This window comes from Vidua macroura, chromosome 4 (assembly GCF_024509145.1).
Source record: "Vidua macroura isolate BioBank_ID:100142 chromosome 4, ASM2450914v1, whole genome shotgun sequence".
Taxonomy (NCBI): Eukaryota; Metazoa; Chordata; class Aves; order Passeriformes; family Viduidae; genus Vidua; species Vidua macroura.
This window is the reverse complement of record NC_071574.1, coordinates 5,006,972-5,027,808: the sequence shown is the minus strand read 5'-3', so window position 1 is coordinate 5,027,808 and position 20,837 is coordinate 5,006,972. Positions and strand designations below refer to the sequence as shown.

The 20,837-nt window shown below is 35.6% G+C and overlaps 1 protein-coding gene and 1 long non-coding RNA gene across 6 annotated transcripts in view; one reads left to right on the top strand and one right to left on the bottom strand.

Moving 5' to 3' along the window:
- Positions 1-3,508: 3,508 nt before the first annotated feature.
- The window catches only part of IL15 (interleukin 15), a 29,674-nt gene continuing 12,345 nt past the window's right edge, over positions 3,509-20,837 (bottom strand). For 3 of the 5 annotated variants that reach the window (XM_053975953.1, XM_053975952.1, XM_053975951.1), the window contains exons 3-8: positions 7,319-7,419; positions 6,798-6,879; positions 6,603-6,644; positions 5,910-5,969; positions 5,633-5,776; positions 4,509-5,078 (exon numbers count right to left, since the gene is read on the bottom strand). In XM_053975953.1, the coding sequence (XP_053831928.1) occupies positions 4,965-5,078; positions 5,633-5,776; positions 5,910-5,969; positions 6,603-6,644; positions 6,798-6,879; positions 7,319-7,419 (543 nt within the window). In that variant the 3' untranslated portion in view covers positions 4,509-4,964. Of the gene's footprint in view, positions 4,170-4,508; positions 5,079-5,632; positions 5,777-5,909; positions 5,970-6,602; positions 6,645-6,797; positions 6,880-7,318; positions 7,420-20,837 lie in introns of those variants that run through there. The other 2 variants (XR_008436814.1, XM_053975954.1) reach the window with 2 other exon arrangements.
- Positions 4,026-19,946, top strand: LOC128806418 (uncharacterized). Its single transcript, XR_008436816.1, has 4 exons — positions 4,026-4,109; positions 11,883-12,002; positions 16,100-16,142; positions 18,926-19,946. It is a non-coding gene; the product is annotated as an uncharacterized LOC128806418 (long non-coding RNA).

The following is a 20,837-nucleotide window of genomic DNA, read 5'->3' as shown; positions in this document are numbered from 1 at the left end:
TTAAGTTAACTTATCCAAATGACTGATATCTACTGCTAGGAAGATTGTCTGGGGTAAAATAAAGCCTGGTCACTGGCCTGCAGTAGGAAGTATAAGAGGGAGAAATGTTGTCTGAAGACTTCAGTCAAAACTTTAAAATGTCAAATGGTTCGTGAAAGCAGGAAGCTTGTTACAGTAAAATGTTGCAGGAATTATTCAGAATGATCTAATCTTCTTTGAATTAGTTACCAAGGAAACATAATCTCTCATTTGATATCTTCAACTAAAAAGAAAAAGAGAAAAAAGATTCTTGGAAAATAGGATGTAAAAAGCCACAGTTAAGGTTAATGAGGAGAAGAAAATCCCAGTTGTCATCATGGATTATGATTAACACCTGCTATTCAGTATCACTGCCTCAGAGGATTGGGGAGTTCCATGTGCTACTGACTGAATAAACTCATCTGAATGCCTTCAGATTGACCAAAACTAAGGTTTGGCTTCTCAATACTCCATTGAAAAATAGTAGATTCTATCAATCATAAGAAATATTAGATATTTTTTTCTTTTCTTGATAGAGAAAATTTTCACTCATTGGGAAACTAATGGCTCAAAAGAACCCCAAACTGGGATTACTACTATGTCCTGCATTACTGCAAGACTATAGATTTCCAGTTAGCTGCAGGATGTCTGTGACTCTTAGAAGAGCTAGGAAAGACAAATTTTTAAAAGAATGATTTTTCAGTTTTATCTGTGGCACAAGTACACTGTGTCAATTAATGTTATCATTGTGTTGTATTCCAATGACATAAGTATATTTTAAATTTCTCTCAAATTCTCTTTTGTCAGTTTATTGAGGTCTGTCATGTGTGGTAGAGCAGCCACTGAGGTTCTGTAAGGATTACTGACCTTCAGTATTTCATCTTGAAAAGCTGAATACAGTTGATTCCTCCTGAAAGGCATTAAATAAACAAAGCCACAACTGATGCCTTCTGTTCACCTCACAGCAAAATACTGTCTAATAAAGGTTCTTTCAGCAGCACTGTCAATGTATTTTAAAATGTGATTTCAAGAAAGTATCTTGACATAGGAGGAGTTAGTTGCAGGTCTTTGTTTTCCTTTACTAAAACTTGTAAAAACAGTTCATTAGAAACAGTTCTGTATATAGTGAAGTCGAAAGCCCTGAGGAGTATTGAGTTCCACTAGGAAAAGGAAAAAAGGGGAACAGTTTGTATGGTTGAGGACTCAGAAGGAAGAAAACCAGTATAAGATACTAATTTGTATGTTAAATTTAAAATAAGCTTTTTTAGCCTTTGGTATTTCTTTTTGGTAATGGGACTTCCAGGAGCTCCACTGCACAGAGACAGAAATTATGGCTTCTCAAGAATTGTTTCCAAAGAGCCAGTGGCTCTTTTTTACCATTCCCAGAGTTTACCATCTCTGGAAAATTCCCAGAAAACCGCCTGATTTCTTTTTATATTCTAACTTCATTCATTTTTCTCCGGTATGTTTTTTAACTTTTAGAAGTAGTGAGCTGCTTCTATCATGGCACAGATAAGTCAGTTATCTCAGCAGATTTTTCATTCTTTCTTGTGCTGTTTCATCTTTCCCTCCATTTTTACAAAGCCAATTGATTCCTGGTTGGCTTGACTTGGTCAACCACATTTAGAAAGATAAGAAAGTACCACATTTAATAAGCATGTAGAAGAGGGTGAGGTTATGAAACATATTTATTTCCTTTTGTCTTTATTTAAGTTGTTAACTATTGGCTTAATTAAGCCTTTTGATAAGCAGAGGTGAATTCTCCAACATTGTTTGAGGGAAAATAGTTGGAAGGAGACAGTTTCAAGGTGCTGATTTGAACTTTTTGTTTAAAAAATGCTTAGCTTGCTCATCTATGGCTTTCTTTTCCTCCCTAAGTGCATGAGAGTAAAATTCCATAGAATTCATATGAGCAAAGTTTGTTCCTTCTCTGCCTCTAGAGAAGATATAATCCTTTAGACATTACAGAATGTCCCTTTTAAGTATGGCTCAGTGTCCTGTTGATCAGTCTCCTGATGCTGTACAGAAATTCCTGTTTTATCCATGGAGAATACCTGTTGAAATCTCTATACATGTGTGTATATATATATAAAAAATATGGTGGTTTTCCCTCCATTGTAAGTGTTACCTCTGTACATTGGGCTGGTTGACTCAGATATTCATTGTCTCTCTGAGCTTTTGCCCCATGGAGCTGCAATGGATCTTAAAAGTACTTTTCTTCACTATTATTTTGCTCACATAGTCATATAAACAAGATGGATAATCTGGAATTGCTGTTGATCCCCCAGGTATCTCACTGCAGGCAAAGAATTCCCTCTTTTATATTTTCCTCAAAACAGTGAAGGTGCTAACAAGAAAGGTATCTGCAGTTCAGAATTTAAAATGTCTGTGAAATCATCTGAACAGTACCTGATCAACAGGTGCTCAAACATTTGGGAGCCACTAGAGGCAACATTCTATGGATGAACAAGTAATATTTATCTTCAGTAAAACATCAAGATGTCCAGTAAAACATCAAGAAGGCAGAGGATGTCAGACATCATCTGTACTAGTGCTACTTGCATTATCCTGTTAGTATACAGACAAGAAATGTGGATACTAAGTACTAGGAATGGAAAGGAAAAGCAGATTTTAAATTATTGCAATGTCAAGAAAACTGAAGTAAGTGCAAAACTTTGATGGAAGAGCATTTTTCTTCTCTTCTGGTGTCAAAAGGTAATTATTGTTCTCTCTGTACATAGAAACACTCTGCTGTGAGTTGCCTTAGTCCCCCTAACTGACAAGGATTCATTGGAGAAAATACAGTATTAATCTTTTCCTTAATATTTGCCAACAGCAGTTGGAAAATATTAGCTAGCAAATGCCACACAAATAACTCAGCCTTCTGTAGAAGAAATACCTTCTTCAACCTGGGGATGTTTACTTCAAAAGTAACCATTCTGAATCAGTTTCTACTGTTCTGCCTGCAGGACTAACAAGTCGGATCAGATGTGTCCATGTTTTAGTCATATTGAAACTTTTCCTCTGGAATACATATGAATTTCTTAACTTTTTTGAAAGAAACACCCCCCCCCCCCAAAAAAAAAAAAAAAAGGCCAAAAAACCCACACACAACCAAAAAACACAAACAAACCAACCAAATATCAAGCTGGCCTTAATTTAGTCTATCCTTTATACCAGCTAGATAAACTAGTTGATATAAACTGAATAAACTAGATAATTTATTATAACCATTCGATTCAGGATGTAGTAAAGCTTTCAGATGGCTTCTTAGCTCTCAGGAAAAACTAAGCCCTAACAGAAATGCTGGAGATCCAGATTAGCAAATGGCCTCTTTTCATCCCAGAATATGCACCTGGACCAGGTGGAAGTAAAATGAAATAAAAGGGATATGGCCAGTGTCCAACAGAAAGTGGTTAACAGAGTGAGTGGTCACAGACTTAGCAATATTCTTTGGAAAGACAAATTCACAGTATTTGAAATACTCGCTGCTGGTAAATGAGTTAATGAAAAGCAAAATAAAATCAGGAAATTTATTTTCAAAATGGTCAAGATAAAGAAAATTCTGAGCAAAGCAGCTCTTTGATTCTCCCATCATGGGTATACTGCCCCCCTCTCAAAGCCAGAAATAAGGAAAGTCCCTTTACCTCTTTGACTAAAGACCAAAGCTGTAACTTGGTGTTACCTTTCCTGTGCACATGACATCAGGTAAGGAAAAATCATACTCAGTACCTACCAACGAATTAAGGAAAAATTTAAAATGTAGGACCATTTTATTTCATGCAAACTATGTAATAAACACTTCTGGTTTTGATGTTTCATGTTGGCAAATAATTTGTTTCTTTTTTGTGATATTTCTACCAGTGATAAACGCTGATATCAATGCGCTCATGAATTTACCAACCTGTTTGTCTACAAGTCCCCCCGAAGATGACATCCCACATGCTCATATTTATGTTCTTCCTCTTGCAGTTTACTGGGGATTCATCTCCTCAGAGTGCTAAAGGCTGACTGTTGGGAGCATCCCAACAATAAAAGAGAAGAGCAGGCAGCGTGTTTGTTGCCATAATGAGATTGAAACTTCCTTCCCGGTAAGTGGACAGCTGAATGACTCAGCCATTTATCAGCTGAAGATAGAGAAATGGAGGTGCCTGGAGAAAAGAATTACTTATTATGGATGGCAGCTGGTATGACATGAATATGAATCATGGGGAAAGCAGTTCGTTTAGAAAGAGCCCAAAGGCAACTGGACAACCTTACAGAAATACCAGAGGACAGGTGACTGCGTTGAGTCTTAGAAATGTAGTTATGATTTCCAATAATTGGCCAAAATTGATTTGTGTCTTTAAAGTTTTTTCCCAAAAGGAGACTAAAATTACAAACCCTACTTCACAGGCAAGATTTCTATCTAATTCATAGATATTTTTTTTTTTTTTTTTTTTTTTTTTTTTTTTTTTTTTTTTTTTTAAGAGTGCAAGAGACTTGGTCACCTCTTTTATTCAGAGAATTAATTTAACACTGCTTTAGTTGACATCTCAGTTGAAACCTTTGGTCATCAATAAAGGAGTTGTAGCCATTAATGAATAAATTCATGTTAGAGATAACAGATGAAGGAACAGTACATGTTGTTGCTGGATATAAGAACCAAGCACCAGCTTTACCTTCTGTGAGAAGACTGGAGGTAATTTTTAATGCCCTTATGCTAGCATTGTGCAAAAGGGGAAAAAGACAAAGAAGAGTCTTCACATAAATATTCTAATTTTTGGCTTTGAGTTCTTGGGTAGAAGAAGTAATTGGGCTTACCTGAAAACCACAATAGAAACAGATATAATAAGAGATAGCCAAGAAGATTGTAGATTTTTTTTTTCTGTTTTATTTTTGGTGATAATTTAATTTCTCTGAGGGTGTTCATCTAAGAATCTTGTTTCCCAGCTTATGTCTTTTGGTCAGTGTTTGCAATCCCTTTGTATAACCTTTTCAAAATTTTGTACAAATTCTGTAAAATTTTTTTCTTCGTATTCTTCACACTCTTTGCATTTTTCTGATTTTGTGGAAGTCAACTGAAAAAAAAAATGCAATAGTAAAGCAGGATACCGATCCATTAGTTCTGATAGTTAGTTTTTTTGCCCTGTTTTGGGGAATAATTCCACTGCAGGTAATGGCTATGGAAAATATTAGTGGAGGCTTCCATGGTAGTTATGGTCTGTGCAGTTCCTGGCTTATTTTTTGAACAGAATCGTCTTTGAGACGTCTTTGAGAGGCACATCACTTCAGTGAAAGATGCAAATGATTGTCCCTCTGAAAATTAAGATACTTTTCTGCATGTGTCTAACATACCTGACTGCAGGTACTGAAGCTGCAAACTGTCATTTATACACACACATTCAAACACCCTGACATATGTAAGCATGCACAAAAGGACTTGCTCTGATGGGAATCCTGAAAGTGTTTTTCTAAAAACCACTGATTTTTCATTATTACGAGTACAGGTTACTGGAATCTCATTCGTTTTCATCTCTACCATTCCACCATTTATGTAAAAAAAGAAGTATTTCTGCTACTGAAGAAACATTTTTGATTTGCCTTTTTTCCTCACACTGTTGGTGTTGCTTACCTTATTATTTTCAAAGCTTTCATTTCCATTTTTCCATATGTTCCACACATCCTGTGTTTTACTACAATTTTTGATACGACATTCTTGAATTATCACTTCTGTCTCTAAGAAAAAGCACCTCAATACAAGTTCTTGGCATTCTTCCTGAAAAAAATGCAGTTGCAATAGTTTTATGATTAAAAAGGAATAATCAAATGTAGGACATAATTTGTGATATAATTTAAAGCACAAGTATGATATAAGTGAGATGTAATCTAAGATAAAATCAGCCACTTACTGGGCATCTTTTCTTATTATTCAAATACATCTGAATATCTGCAGAGATGGGCTGTGAGAGCTAAGAACAAAAAGACCAAGCAGTTTGCTAAGATGGGGTGAAACATAATATCTTAGTGAGGAAGATAGGAAAATAATTAGGATAGGAACCTGGCATATAACTAAACATAGTGGAATTAATTTAATATTATTCTTAGTAGTTTTAACACTTTAACTCAGAGATCTGAATTCAGAATAGGTAAGAGAGTAGAGGAAGCAGGTAATGCTCCCTTAAATGAAAAATTCATCCCAGAATTATTTTAGCATTGTTTCCTTTGATAAAATGATTCACACAATCACAGAATAGATTGGGTTGGAAGGGATCTTAAAGATCCTGTACTTCCAACCTCTCTGCTATGCACAGGGACTCCTTTCTGTAGGCCAGGATGCTCAAAGCTCCACCCAACATGGCCTTGGTCATCCCTTTCAATTGATTAATTTTATTAGCAGATGACTAAATAAGAATAATTAATACCTGCTTGCATAATTTATCATAAGCACTTTGATTAGAAGAACGATTTATTCCAAGGCAAATTATTTGATTTTAGACACGTTTATTAAATTAGAGCAAGTCTACCTCAGGGGATAATTTCTAGTAAGGTCATGAAGCCACCACATTAAACATTAGTTGTGGTCATATGTGAAGTTTACTTACATCCTCATCTGCATTTGCAGTGTATAAACTGACATCAATATCCTACAAGAAAACAAGAGTTGGAATTATAAACATTAGCTAACAAACACCATCCCTCTCCGTCTCACTAACACTTCTTAGCTGAGTGCAGTGCTAAATATTTTATTAAGTCTTCTTCTATGGTCATACAGAATGCTGACTGTTTTATGAACTTACTTTGGACGTCTTGATCCTTTCCAAATCTTTCAGAACTTCTGCCCACTTGCAATGACTTGCTTCTGTCTTTGGTACATAGGCACTAGAACAGAAGAAACATAATGACCATTAGGCTAAACAGGAGGTATCTACAACGTTTATGCTGAAAAAAAAAAAAGACTCAGCATTGTAAGATATTACAGATTCATTATTTACATGTAAATACATATGGTAAATGTTTGGGACAAGCAAGCACATTTGATAAATCATAAAATCACATAGATACATAAAAACTATATCTCATGTCACACACAGTATAAGCAATGTGGGTTTTTTAGAAGGCCAGATTTATAGAACATAATGCAAGAGAAAGGCTTGATTACCTGATGTAAAATACCTAAAATTCTTTTTCTGTAAAAAATAAAGCGTAAAAATAAAATTCCAAATCCGCACTCTAAACTGACTGGAGACAAGTAACAGCTGTGATAATAAAAATAAATAATTTGTAGTTACTGTCTGATTGACATTGACTTTGTAGTTACCATAGGAAGAAGATGATTAGTCCCATCCCATTCTTTAAAAGGCAAAAGCAATGGCTGTTCAGAAGCAGATACTGCAGACAAATACTTTTCAGGTGTGTTTTCTGAAAGACACAACCAAGGTGATACCTTGTCACAATTTGATTCCACAGAATTTTGCTTTAGTACTGACTTAATTAACAAATTTTCCAAGACTTCCAATAAAGACAAGACCTTGTTGTGTGTAGCTGGAAAGACCAACTGATTTGTAGCTTGGAGAAATACATAATCACTTTACCAAACAGCTGGTAGAAAATCAGATGCTTGAAGGCACACTGTGAAAACCTGAACTCATCCTGGGCCCCCTATTTATTTATCAAGTCATATTGCAGCCTGCAATTTAATGCAGAGGCAATATTAAGGAACTTTTGGTTTCCACCTCTCCCCTGGCTACCATTTGTTACCCAAATTCAATTAATTACCTACAACTTTGACTCAAATACTGTGGTTGCATGTGGTAGTCTGTAATTTTACAATTTATTCCTCTGTAGTATGTTTTAATATTCCTTGTTATAAGTTTGTAATGGTTCCTTCTATGTACCCCTGAGACTCTACATTGAATGCATCAAATACTATAGTTATGTGTACAAATGTTAAACACAATATTTAGATATAGTAAATACTTACATTTCTTCACACAGTGTATGTGTGTCTAATATTGGTCAGTAATGCATTTAAGAATTTCCTCAGTGAAGTTTGGCAACTGGAAATAAGGAGAAGCTGTGCATTATCCATCAGGAAGCATTTCCCTGTGCACAGCCTGGTAACCTTTGTTCCAAAGTCACAAGGTCTTTGATTCAGCTGATAAAGTTCCCTCACAGGCTTAGGTTAATTACCTGATGCGGTGCAGTGGTTTTGACCCAAGGTTTTATTCCTGATCCAACATGCAATACTCTATAGCTGACTCAAATGACGTTTCTTTACCTGCAAACTTGCAAGTCAATATTTAAAAATGGACCAGAGAGCACAACAAAAGAAGAGCTGGGCAGTGGTAAAAATATCCAATTGGGAGGTCAGTCCATGCAGTATCAGGATTGCAGCTCACTTGTTGAAAGCCACCTTAATAAAGCACAGCCAGGAGAGCAATGATCACATGTGTGACAGGACTTCTGGAAAGTATTTGTAACAAATATTTGCTACTCTTTTAAATAGAAAATGCTTTAAATAAATTGCAATTATTTGGTTTCCAATCCCCAAAGATATAGCTGAAATAGCATAGTTACCTAATCCTACAAATTTCCACATTAATTTCCACATTAATAATGGGATGCAGTGTCAGTCCCTTTTATCCCCTTTGCCTGTCCAAAACCTGTTAAATAAAAGTTATGTAAATGAATGATACTCTGACAATCTAAATTGCAGTAAGGACAGAGCAGGTAACATCTCCTACATCTTCTGAACAATTTCCATATGGAGGATGCTGTGTTATGGTCAGCCAAAATAGGTCTATAAGCAAGACTAAACCTCTCACTGCCTCCACAACAAATGGAAATTGAAAATATGAGTACTAAACCCAAAATATTAAGTACTAATACATGTATCTTTTTCAAATGTACAGGATAAAAAAAGAAAATAATTATTAACTGCATGGATATGGTCAAAAGAGCTAAATCACTTTGCTATAGTATAACAGAAAGGCTTTATCCTTTTCACAGTTAACACTGATTTGAAATTGCCATGTTATTTCTTTTGGGTTTGGACTTTGTTAGTTTGTTTTTGTTAAATCTACATACTAACGTCTTTCATTTGATATGCTAATACTTAGAAAATATCCTGTTTTGGTTGGGTTTGGGGTATTTATTATTATTATTTAAGTGAAGTCAGAAGTAGCCTTATGGGGAAACTCCAAGTGTATTTACAGGAATTTTAAACCTGATTGGTGGATACAGGTGAATAAAACATGTTTTAACCCCAAGTTTTAAGAAAATAATTTAAAGTATACTAGAAATGTTTTACAATAGCTAAACGTTTTTATCATTCTACAAGCTAGTTTTTATGAAATGAGATGAGGTGGCAACAAATTAAAATATGAAAGACTTATGATGGGTCCATAAGCACAAACCACCTTTGTAATTTATAATTAGTGTAATGGGGCCTTAAAAAATTGATTTGAGAGGGAGTCCCAGTCCAAATGAATTGTCAAATTTATGCCGCAGAACAAAGTTTTCATGGTGAGGGAATAATATATTTTGATATCTAGTGAATAATGGACCAGGGTTATCATTAGTTTGTCATTTGTTTCTTATTTTAAATAATTGTTCACTGTAATGACACTGGAACACCGTGTTCTTAATGATTGAATGTCTGCATTTTTGGTTTTCTTAAATATTGTAGGTAACCTTTATTATAATGAAATTATAATTGCTAGCGTGAAATAAATGCTTATTTTTTAGAAGTAATAGAAGTCTTTTTCTAATGATAAATATGTGAAAAATATACTACATGCAGACTCTAAAGGGTACTCCATTTGTTCATAAGGAGATTTCAATGTCAGCTACATCCCCCAACACACTCCTTTGCAGACCCAAGGCAGGGCCATTTTCTACTTGAATTTCTTAATTCTTTCATTCAAACCATTATTCGACAACAGAAGCATTGCTAGCTGGCTTAGAAGCTTTTAGAAATCATTCTCCTGCCTTGAACACATAATTTTATAATGTAAAAATTTTCTTTGGATAATGTCTGGTTTTGGTTTCTTACTCTGTGTAATCATTAACTAATTACTCTCTGTCTTCATTATATCTCTGGTATTTACCCTTGCGAACATTGGAAGAAAGAGCAGCTCATGTTTACAGACATAAATATTTTTTTCTATGGCTTGTGTCCTGATTACTTGCTACTCTAAAGATTAAAGCCTTTGGAAGTGAATATATGCTCTTCCAAAAATTAATTATGATATACATAATAATGTTTGGGAAAGGAATGCTGTTTTTTAATAATGACTTTAAATTAAGCATTTTAAGAGCAGTTACCTCTGAGTGATATCTAAGGTACAGTAGTATTGTTTTCTCTTTAAAGAAGCAAATCTGCAAGCAGATGAAAAAACCTTTCTTTAAAAAAGCAGAAACAGCCAAAGACTTTGCTGGTTTGGCTGTCACAGAAGCAATAATCTAGGATACTCAAAAGAAAATATTGGTGGCGTTTTACAGTATTTAAGTTACATGTGATGGAAAATACAGACAGTTAAAATGACATGTTTCTGCCTAAATACCATATGTCTAAACTTCTTTATTAATATTTGCTTATAAATGTCTCCTTGAATCCTTGAGATAAGGTATTCATAAACAAGAGAGTTTATTTCCCAGCTATGCCATTTGGTGCTATTGGCAAAGGTCTTCTCTTTTTTTCTCCTTATTTTGAACTATATTTTTATTCTTTATTTATATCTGTATTCCTCATCTGCTTCCTTGTTCTTGAAAACATGTGATTGGAAGCATACAATGTACTCAGATCTTATGAGGGATTTAGAAACTGGTGATAATATTTTCAGTTTCCATGGGAAAAAGGGAACTGCTGCCAGTGGTTTTTTTCACGACTGTATCACACCGGTGGCTCAGACCTCGATATGTTTCCCTGCCAGAAATTTATGTCCACTTCTTTCAAAATCCTGGAATGTCCTGAGAATCTTTCACCATTTGTAGAAAACTCTCACTCTATAAAAAAACCCAGAGCCCTGAAGTCTAACCTTCTTAATTTTTGATTACTCTCGAATTTTCTGTAACTTCTTGACTTCTAGCACACAGTTTTTTTCTTTGATCAGCCTCCTCTCCTTGTTCCCATGAGCAAATCAGCCTTCTCAAACACCTTTCTCTCGTAAGAATCCATTTTCCCATTTTCATTATGTAGTGCAATAGACTTCTTGCACATTATTTATTGTTATTATTGTAGTCGGTCTCTTCTTCTCCCCTGTTCTAAAATTATGTGTCCTCAGCATTTTCTCTCTGGCTTCCTGTGTAGCAAAGTACTTTCAATCTTCTTTTCTCTGTTACTGCTGCAAATTTCCCTCTAAAATCTTAACCATAACCTCCAGCTCTCTCCAGTCCTTTGACATTTTATTAAGCAACATCTCATGCGTAAAGTAGGGGTCTTTTTAGATCCATATTCAAGTACTGTCTACATCATGTAGAGCTGAGTTTTCCACCCACTCGTTTGCATTGTTGCAGCAATTCTTCTTCGGTGTTTCTTTTGCCACAATAATTAGAGCCTTCTTTAGCAAACTCTGCCTCCTCCCCCAACAAAATCTCACCCCGTGGCTCTTGCTCTGCTATCCTCTGCTTGTTTGCTCCACTAATTAATTGTTCTGTCCTCTTGCCCTAGTGCAATTACCTTCAAGGGGACAAAGTACCAAGTAACTGCACAACTAGAGTGCTGCATTTATTTAAGGTTTTGTATTGTGCATAAAATTGGAGCTCATTCTCTCTGCTCAGAAGCATACAGAATGTCAGAGTCCAAAAGACTGAGAAGAAAATCAACTTTTTTCCCCAGTCTTGTACCAAAAGAATATTCTTTTCTAATTTTTTTTTCACAGTGGTGGAGCCATGGAGAGTAAAGGTTTCATAAACTAATGGAAGTGACTGGAAGAGGAATGGAGCCCATAAAGAAAGCAGTAGTTCTGAACTAGATAGATGTTTCCATATTGAGCCCTTAAGTAAGTAATTTTGAAATCAAATTTTCATGGATTATGAATAAGTTTTAGAGAAAAGACATGTTCTTAGTGCCTTGTCATGGAGTAAATGCTGAAAGTCAAAGAAGATGATTCACTGAAGAATCTCTCTGCCCTTTCATCCCTAAGTTCTTTTAGGCTTCTTATAGGAAACAACCAAAGGGAAACAAAGGAAAAAAAAAAAAAAAAAAAAAAAAAACAAACCTGAATTTGAATTCGTGTCAGAATGTAATTATTCAAATTTATGAACACAGAGAACCACCTTAGTGTTCTCTGAGACAATAAGAAACTGTTGCAGATGCTACCTATAGGTACAGCCCTCAAATATGTTGTCAAAAAAACTTTTTTTACATCTCTGGTAACTTCTGAATACCACTTGATGCTGCAGCTATTAAAGAGTTGCTTCCACGCTATCATGGTGCTTGAAACCAATGTAGTTCCTCTTCTCCCTTCCTGTCACTCTTTGCACAGAAGCCTTGGAAATCTGCCCTCAAGCTCCACCAGGTGTTATCAGCAGCTCTCCTTCACAAAGTTTTAATGTAAAGAGTGAGCTTTCCATGTCACTGTCTGGCTTGTACATATTGAACCAGAAAGGAAGCCAATGGAATTACTAGGTCTTAAATTGAATCACATGGCTGAATGCTTGTGTGGCTGAGAGCCAAACCATGCCTTGGTTTGTTAAATGTTTAAGCTTTTATGACATAAAGTGATTTTTTAGAAATTTTGTATATAGCTAGAGTTAGGCTGGCTAAGGATTTTTTTCTCAGCAATAAAACTGAGTATTCTTTAAATATGATTCCTATTTGGTTACTTCCTTTCACCTCCATCCCACCAAGAACTACAGCTTTTCTTGATTTTGTTGTATAGTGGTGATATTCTTGTGGAGGGACTATCCTACATGGCTTATTCTGCTTGTATTAGAGAAGTGTTAACCTTTAAAAGAGTATTCTCAGTAATCAGCATGGCAGGAGACTCTGTCAGTTTAATCACATTTTGTATTTATATGTTCTTTGTTTGCTTAAGTAGCTGTTGATTTGCTTTGACAGTCCTTCCTTCTCCTGTATGTTCCTGATAATTGGCATTTATGCTAGAGAGTAAAGTTTGCAATGCCTGTTTGAAAATTTTGCTGAAAGGTCACAGAGTCATTGCTATTCCACTCAATACCTTAAACATCAGAACATGAAATGTAAGAAGTTAAATATTTTCTTTTGACCTTTAGCTTTTTTTTTTTTTTTTTTGCAAAGCATGCTTGAGGCCCAGAGCTGACTATTGCCTTGTGAAGATGTGTCCTGTACTTGGCTATAGACCTTATATTTGCCAGGTGGCACAATCCAGCCAGGAAAGAAAGCTAATATATGCTTCTTTCTCTTTTCATCCTTCCATGCCATGTCATTCTTCCCAAGGTATCAATCACTCCTCAAATTGTGAAAGATCAACTTAATGTTTTCTTGATGCAAGGATATATAACATTAATGCTAGGTTAGCTTGCCAAACACGATTGACACAGAGACTCCCTAAATTTTGCTAGTGACAAAACTAATTTAGCTCCAAGACACAGTCAAGAAAAAGTACAGAGCAAAAAACTCATTTGTAGGGCACAGATGGTTAGATTGGACCATTTCTCCCCAAATGACACCCTTCAGGATGCAATATGTAATAACTAGTTAAAAGGCCTTTCAGAATAAGTTCTCACAGATAAATAAGCAGTAAGAATAAAAAGAGGTTCAAAATGTAAAGGGCATTAATAAAACACAAAAAAATTAGAGCCAGAACTAAAGTTTGTTTAGCAAAATGTGTCCTGATCTATACATTTGCTGTTAGGCACTCCTTGTAAATATTATTTGTGATATTTTTATCATAGCAACAAATACCCAGGGCATGAGAACACAATTATGGATAAAATTTCTATGCCTTTAGGGTAGGATATTAACAACTAAGACAGTATTAAACATGGAAACTTGAACAGCAAAAAAAAAAATATATAAATGATGTCATATTGATGCATATAACTGAAAACTCTGAGACCATAAAAAATAGTTGTTACAGGAACAGCTGCTGGACAAATAATATCTCATCCTTAGCAAAATATTCAGCTTAAAGACTGTGAGTAAGACCATACACTGATAGAGAACTGTAACACACTTGTAATTGATAAAAGACTAAAAATATAAAATGGCAGTTCTCAAAATTGTGAAGTAATGCAGTATTTTCAGAGCTTTTTTAAAAAGAAGAATTATAATCTATGGCCCTCTCTTACAGTGATACTTTTACTGGAATTTGCTGGATGCTGAATTAAAGGGGCATGATGCAGTTTGAAACATTCTATTTTTTTCTTCTGCTCCTAATGTTCTTTAAAGAGCAGAAATAAATCCTAATATGTGACAATTGTGGTAGCTTTCCTGAAACCAATGAAATTTTAATTGCCAGCGTTGTTGAGAATTTGACCAAAATATTAACCAGGGAAAAATAGATTCATTGAACAAGTGAGGAAGCAGCCCACAGACCACTGTAAACAGATGAATAGGCAGAAAAAAAACTAGAATCAGGATTCTAAGAAAGAAGAACAAAGTATCTCTACTACAGATTTATTTCATATAGGATAGGCATGGAAAAAGAAAGGAAATTTGGAAAACAAAGTGTTTCTGTTTTACATTCTTTACAAATCACTTATAAATAATAATGCAATAGGACTTACAGCAACAGGACAATCATTCTTAGTCTCTTGTCTTTGCATACAGGAGAAGTGATTATTGGAAAAGCTCTAGTGTGTGTGCTACAGAAACCTTCCCCTTTCATGTAAATTTTGAATGTATTTTTGTAGAATGTAGCCATCATGAGCTTGCACACTGAACCACTTTTTTCTATATGTGACAGGGGCAGTAGTAGTGTATGTGCAACATCCACATTGTGGTAAAGCATACAGGGGGGATTAGTTAAAGATCAGATTTCTCCATAATATTTTCTTTCAAGCATGTTTTTTCATCACTTTTGAACGGTAAAGCTAGAAATCAGGTTTATGCCATTCTAAAAAAGGGCTGATAAGAGTGTTTTTTATCTGCCTCACACTCATGGGCAGTGAGACAGATAAAACACTATATCTTTTTTTAAAAATATAAAAAAGTGACTGGTGATATTAATAACAGTGTGCCAGACTGTGTGCCTGAACACAACTCAGTTTTCTGAAGACAATACAACCCTGCTTTGGTGTATGGGTTTTTCTTTGCTTTCCCAACAGCTTACTGCTTCCCTGCCACCGGAGCAAGGTACCTATTTGTCCTGAGTGGAAGCACAACATTGCAAAACATTTACTTTGCTGTCTTACAAAGAACAGCGAACAAATTTGGGTTTTGGCAGATACCTACCCAAACACCATGTAAGGTCCTCCTGATCAGTAATCGAATTTAAAAGTTAGCAAAAATATATGGCCATTCACATACAACGGCACCTTTTGGTCTAAAAAGCATAATAGGCATCATGCACATAGAGACTGTTGTAAAATGCAGGTGAACCCAGTGGGAAGAAATGATGTTGTCTGACTCCAACTCAGAAGGCTGAATGATTTCTTTATTATAACTATGCTATAATCCATTAATATACTATATAAAGGAGATACTAAAACTACAAACCTACTTTTTCTAACTACCATATCTAACTCACAACTCCTGACCCTCTCTGAGAGGTCAGACTCAGGTGGATTGGATTGGCCATCAGGCTCAAACAATCCTCACCAGAATCCAATCAAGCAATCACCCCAGGTAAACAATTCTCCAAGCACATTCCACATGGGAAAAACAAGGAGCAGAAATAGAAATTGTTTTCTCTTTCTTTCCTCTGTGCTCCTCTATGAAAAAATCCTGAGAGAGAGAAGAATGTGCCTGCCACAAGAGACACTTGCCAGTATGCAACTGAAGACAGTAGGGAAAATTCATGGGAATTATCACAGATGAGTCCCAAGCTGCCAGCTGGCTACTGAAACTTCCCTGATTATATGCTGGAATATGTTTAGACTTAGCTTTACACCCAAGTCTTACGACTGCATTCTCTATGACATGCTGCTCATCATAAATCTCTGGGCATTTAAGGTTGGGACCTCAAGGAACCAAGGAGCCAGCTGACTCCGTACATGTAAGCATTAATCTTTGAGGTTTTTTAAAAACATCAGTGATAGCATTGGTTGCCTATTTCCAGAAGGGGAACAAAATCTGAACAGAATGTGTTTGTGTTTCATCTGTCTCAGGTCAGAGTGAACACATCAGCACATTCTTGCTACTTTGATAGATTACACCAGCTCCCAAACAATAACCAGAGCTGTTGCCAATGCAAACAATGCCAAAAAAAGAATTATTTGAAAGCTCAAGAGAGCACAAACTTTCACCAATGTTCCTTGTGCCCTCTCCACTGGACATGCAAACTGGCTAATCAGCATAGCAGAGTATGGCTGAAATGTGCATGCTGAAGAATTTTATACTTTCCTTCCCTAAAACCAGGAACTTCCATATTTCTAAGCTTCTAAGCTTGCTGGTTTTTGTTCCTACTCTCCAGCAGTTGAATTTCTGAATTATTGTGCTAGACTACTCCTCTTAAGAGGAGTATACACCTTGAAGTTTCCCAAGCTTTTGCAAGAACAGGTCCAGCAGCATTTCAGACCCAGGAAGTAAAATGTTCTTCCTAATTCATTTTTTGATTTTTCCATTATGCATTCCTGCTACTACTGCATGCTGTCTCAGAAAGGTTTTCTTGCAATGGATTAGGCTACATTTAATGCTATCATTTGTTTTGCACTTGGACATCGAGCCTGGAAGTTGCTGTGTCTGCTTTTGTCCCACTGAGTTTTCTACCTTTTGCTTTCAGAGCCTGAAGGACATTATAGATCTTTTTCTTATACCTATATAGACAGCCAGCAACAGTTTTGCATCAGAGTCATCTCACTGATGACCTGTTTCATATTAAAACTTCTTCACACAGCTTCTGCACACTCAAAGATCTGCAGAAAATCCTGCTGGAAGAGTTATGTTCCATATAATGACATTTCATTAGCCCGTGCTTCTCTCCTGTAGTACATACTTTACAGGTAATAGGATGAGGCTGTATTCATAACAGGCTAAAACAGGGACATGTTCCTGATATGAATTAGAGAAGCACACAAAATTTAGGGATAGCAGAGCTGACTGCAAGCAAAGCCTGATGTCTCCAACTACTTCCAGCTGAGAAGGGAAGAGCATATTGATACCTCCCTCATATATCATTGATTTCCAGTAAAAGAGACTGCTTGTAAAGCTTGTCAGATTTGGGGCTAGCATTTGCAAGTTTATAACTTCTCTAGCCCTTTTCCCCCTGCTCTTTACAGCATACATAAATATTTGCTTTTTAATTGGTTTATTAGAATTGTATGTAAAAATTTCTTCCATGTAAATATTTTTCAGCTTACATTTCAATTTTTATAGCCACTGCTGACTTCTAAACATAAAATATGATGATAAGTCATTTAAAATATTACATTAATGAGGCCTCTTCCTAATGTAGTTCTCTGAAGAGCGCTCATTTTACATGCATATATAACCTAAGAGGACATAGATTTCTTTTTTTAGGTCAGATCAAGTTTTCTAAAAGTCACAATGTCACAATGAATAAATAATTGAATAAACATACCTATTATTTTCAGACATTACAATGGAGGAAATGCTGGTGTCTACCCTTTTCCTGAAAACAAGTATTTTATTTTTTGTGGGTTTGACCTCTTAATTTTTCTTTCAATTCACCAGGCACTGTGAGAACATTTTAGTTTTCAGTTATGAATTACAAAAAACATGGGCTTGTGTTTACTAATTCTAAATACCTGGGAAAATGTAGCATACTCTCAAGATGACTTTTTACACAAAGGCAGGAATCTGTAGAATTTTTCAGAGCATGTAGCAAAGTTGCACCCCACCAACCCAAGTTTGTGGTCAGCTGAAGGGATGATAAATAATTTTCATTTTCAAAAATTTTAATTGGTTATATGAATTAGAGAAAATTATCCTTTAGAAAATAATAAAAGTATAAACAGAAATAAAGATTAGTTTTCATTACTTAACTGAAGGATATTTTATTTTCTGATATTTAAGTCAGGACAAAACAGGTGTCATAGGCTGCTTTGACATAGATCACTCTGTCTCAGTTTTAGGATGCTCCATACTTTCTATATGGTTTGAGCACTGAACTTTTAGGAAAGTTACTGACAAAACCCTATAGATCCTAAAGAGGGCAGAGGATCACTTGTAGCCCTTATTGAACCACATTGTTGTTGAAAAGTCACTTTTCCAAAGTGTAATACAGAGCTTGAGTTCACTCTTAACACTGTATCTTGCTCAGAGTTTCAGTCAAATTATTTTCTCTTTAAAAATTGTCACAAGTGCACAGTACATAAATTTGCATTATTGTCAAGTTGTTCATGTTTAGCTGGATGAAAACTACTAGAAAACTACTTTGTCCTCACTGTGACCTGTGTATCCTGAAACTGCACACAGTTTAAAATGGGACTTGAAATATTCATGTTTCATTTAAATTATGCAAAATCATCTACAGCAACCATAAAGTCTTATGAATCTGTGAGATATTTTCAGTTACATGAGGGCAGGAGATACATGGGGATTTTGTCAAAAAAAAAAAAAAAAAAAAAAAGACAGGAAATAGAAGGAATTGCTTCAAAAGTAGAACAAGTAGAACAGGAGAAAAGTTAAATGCTATAAAGGAAAGCTACACTTTGTGTGATCAGCTAGAGACAATGCCAATGGTACCAGCAGGTACCTATAGCAGAGTTGTTTAGTGTGGGTTTAAGCCCACGCTCTTGAATGCCAACGTAGATTTTCAGGTAAACAACCATCCTGCTCCAAAGAACTTACATTAGTTTCTCATCTGTGCTTACACAGTGGAATTGTTCTTGAGAGATTGGCTACTAAATCAAGTACTTTGCATGTGGAACTTCAGTGCTACCTACGTAATGCTTCTAAAGAAGATTCTTCAACGTTCTGGATGAGCTATTTGTCTAATAACACATCTGCAGCTGCATATCACAGCTTAATCTCTTGTACTAACAACATTTGGACTCGTCTCAAAATGGGAAAGGGTACAGAAAAGAAGAGGAAGTACCTTCCAGGACATCTAAATATTGCCTTTTGCCATCATAATTATAAGAGCTTCTGGTGGGGGAGGCGCTGGGCAGAATGGGTAAGTAAATGATACCACTGAGTTTGGATTATGCCTGACCTTGGTTGAATCAGTTGTTTTCCACAGACTAAACAAAAATTTAGTCTTGATTTATTTGGCACTTTGAGAATTTTTTTTTCTTAAAGCCTGGTAGCAAAAATGGTCAATCTTAGGATAAAATGTCCTCACATATCAGCATAAACTCTACTTAGCAACCACTAAAACCTGAGAGTTATTAACACTATTCTCATCTCAGTTCCAAAGCACAGCATTGTACCAGGTACTTGGAAGAAAATTAACTCTATCCCAGTCACAAGGGCATGAAGACAGAAGCTTAAGTCTAAAATGCCACAGCATACCTCTCAAGCTAAATGGACAATTCTACCTGCAAATTAGCAGCAGATAGAATGAGAAATCTTGTAGCTGATTCATATGATTCCAGACCTTAATGTTGATATATTATTTTATCATCTCCCCTTTGCATTAGTATCATGATGCAAAATGAAATTCACATCATTTACTACAAAAAACTTTTAAATCAGGCCTCTTCAGTAGCCCAGAGAGTTGTATCTTTGAAGGACAGTATCCACCAAAATATGCTTGAAAAGTCTCAGATAATGCAAATTATGGCACAACCTTTCATTCTGAATAGAAGCAAGGGGACAGGAAAATGGGGTTAGTCTCCAACTGTGTGGAACAAGATAATGAGGTGAAAAACACCTCTTTTGTATGAAACAAAATGAGCATAACTACAGGCAAAAAGCTTTAGTCCATTAAATAATACTGTGTTTGTCTGGAATTGTAATAAAGCAAAATTAAAAAGGAAAAGCATGTAGTTATTTGGTTTGTTTCTGTGGGAAATGGGAAGTCACAGGAGCAGTCTCTCTACTTGTATGCAGCTATGGATTTCTGGGAAACACAAACTGGTTAAATGAGAAAAATTGCAGAGCAATTAAGGATAGAGAAGAGAAGAGCACAAATCATGCAAATCAAGGCTCTCTGCTGAAAAGTTTGCTTGGATGTGAGACAAGGAGATGTGAAGAAAAGCATACTTAGGATTCAAGAGAGAGGGAAAATACCCACACAAGAATTCAGCCAAGACATAAAGGTTAACAACTCTACTTTGCAAAGAGTATTGTGAGACATAAATAATCTGGTGTGTTGTGTCATGTTGCAGGAGAAACAGCTACATTTATAGCAGCCTTTTCTTCAGAAGTTTAGTTGGAAGCTGTCTGAGAGCATAGACAAGAGAACTGCATGACAAATATATATTTTAATAGAAACTCTACTTTTTTATAACTAACAGAATTCATCAAAGTAACTGTTATTTCTGTACCTGTTTTCCTTAAATCAGTACATACAAATGCCACTGTGAGGTCTTTTCCTCCCTCAACTGCTGATCCCCAGGATCTCTGTTAGAAACTACTGGGGGATTGTGATTGTAGTCAGTCCAACAAAATCCCACGTTCCCTATGAAAGGACTTAATTAATCACCTGTCTTGAGATGAAGTGAAACATCTAGATTGTATTTAGAGGGGGAGGTTTTCTTAATTTAAAAAAAAAGTGCTAGTACACTGCCAGTCAAAGATGCTTTCATTTGAAAGTAAGTTGCCATGGTGACATTTTTCTCTCTTT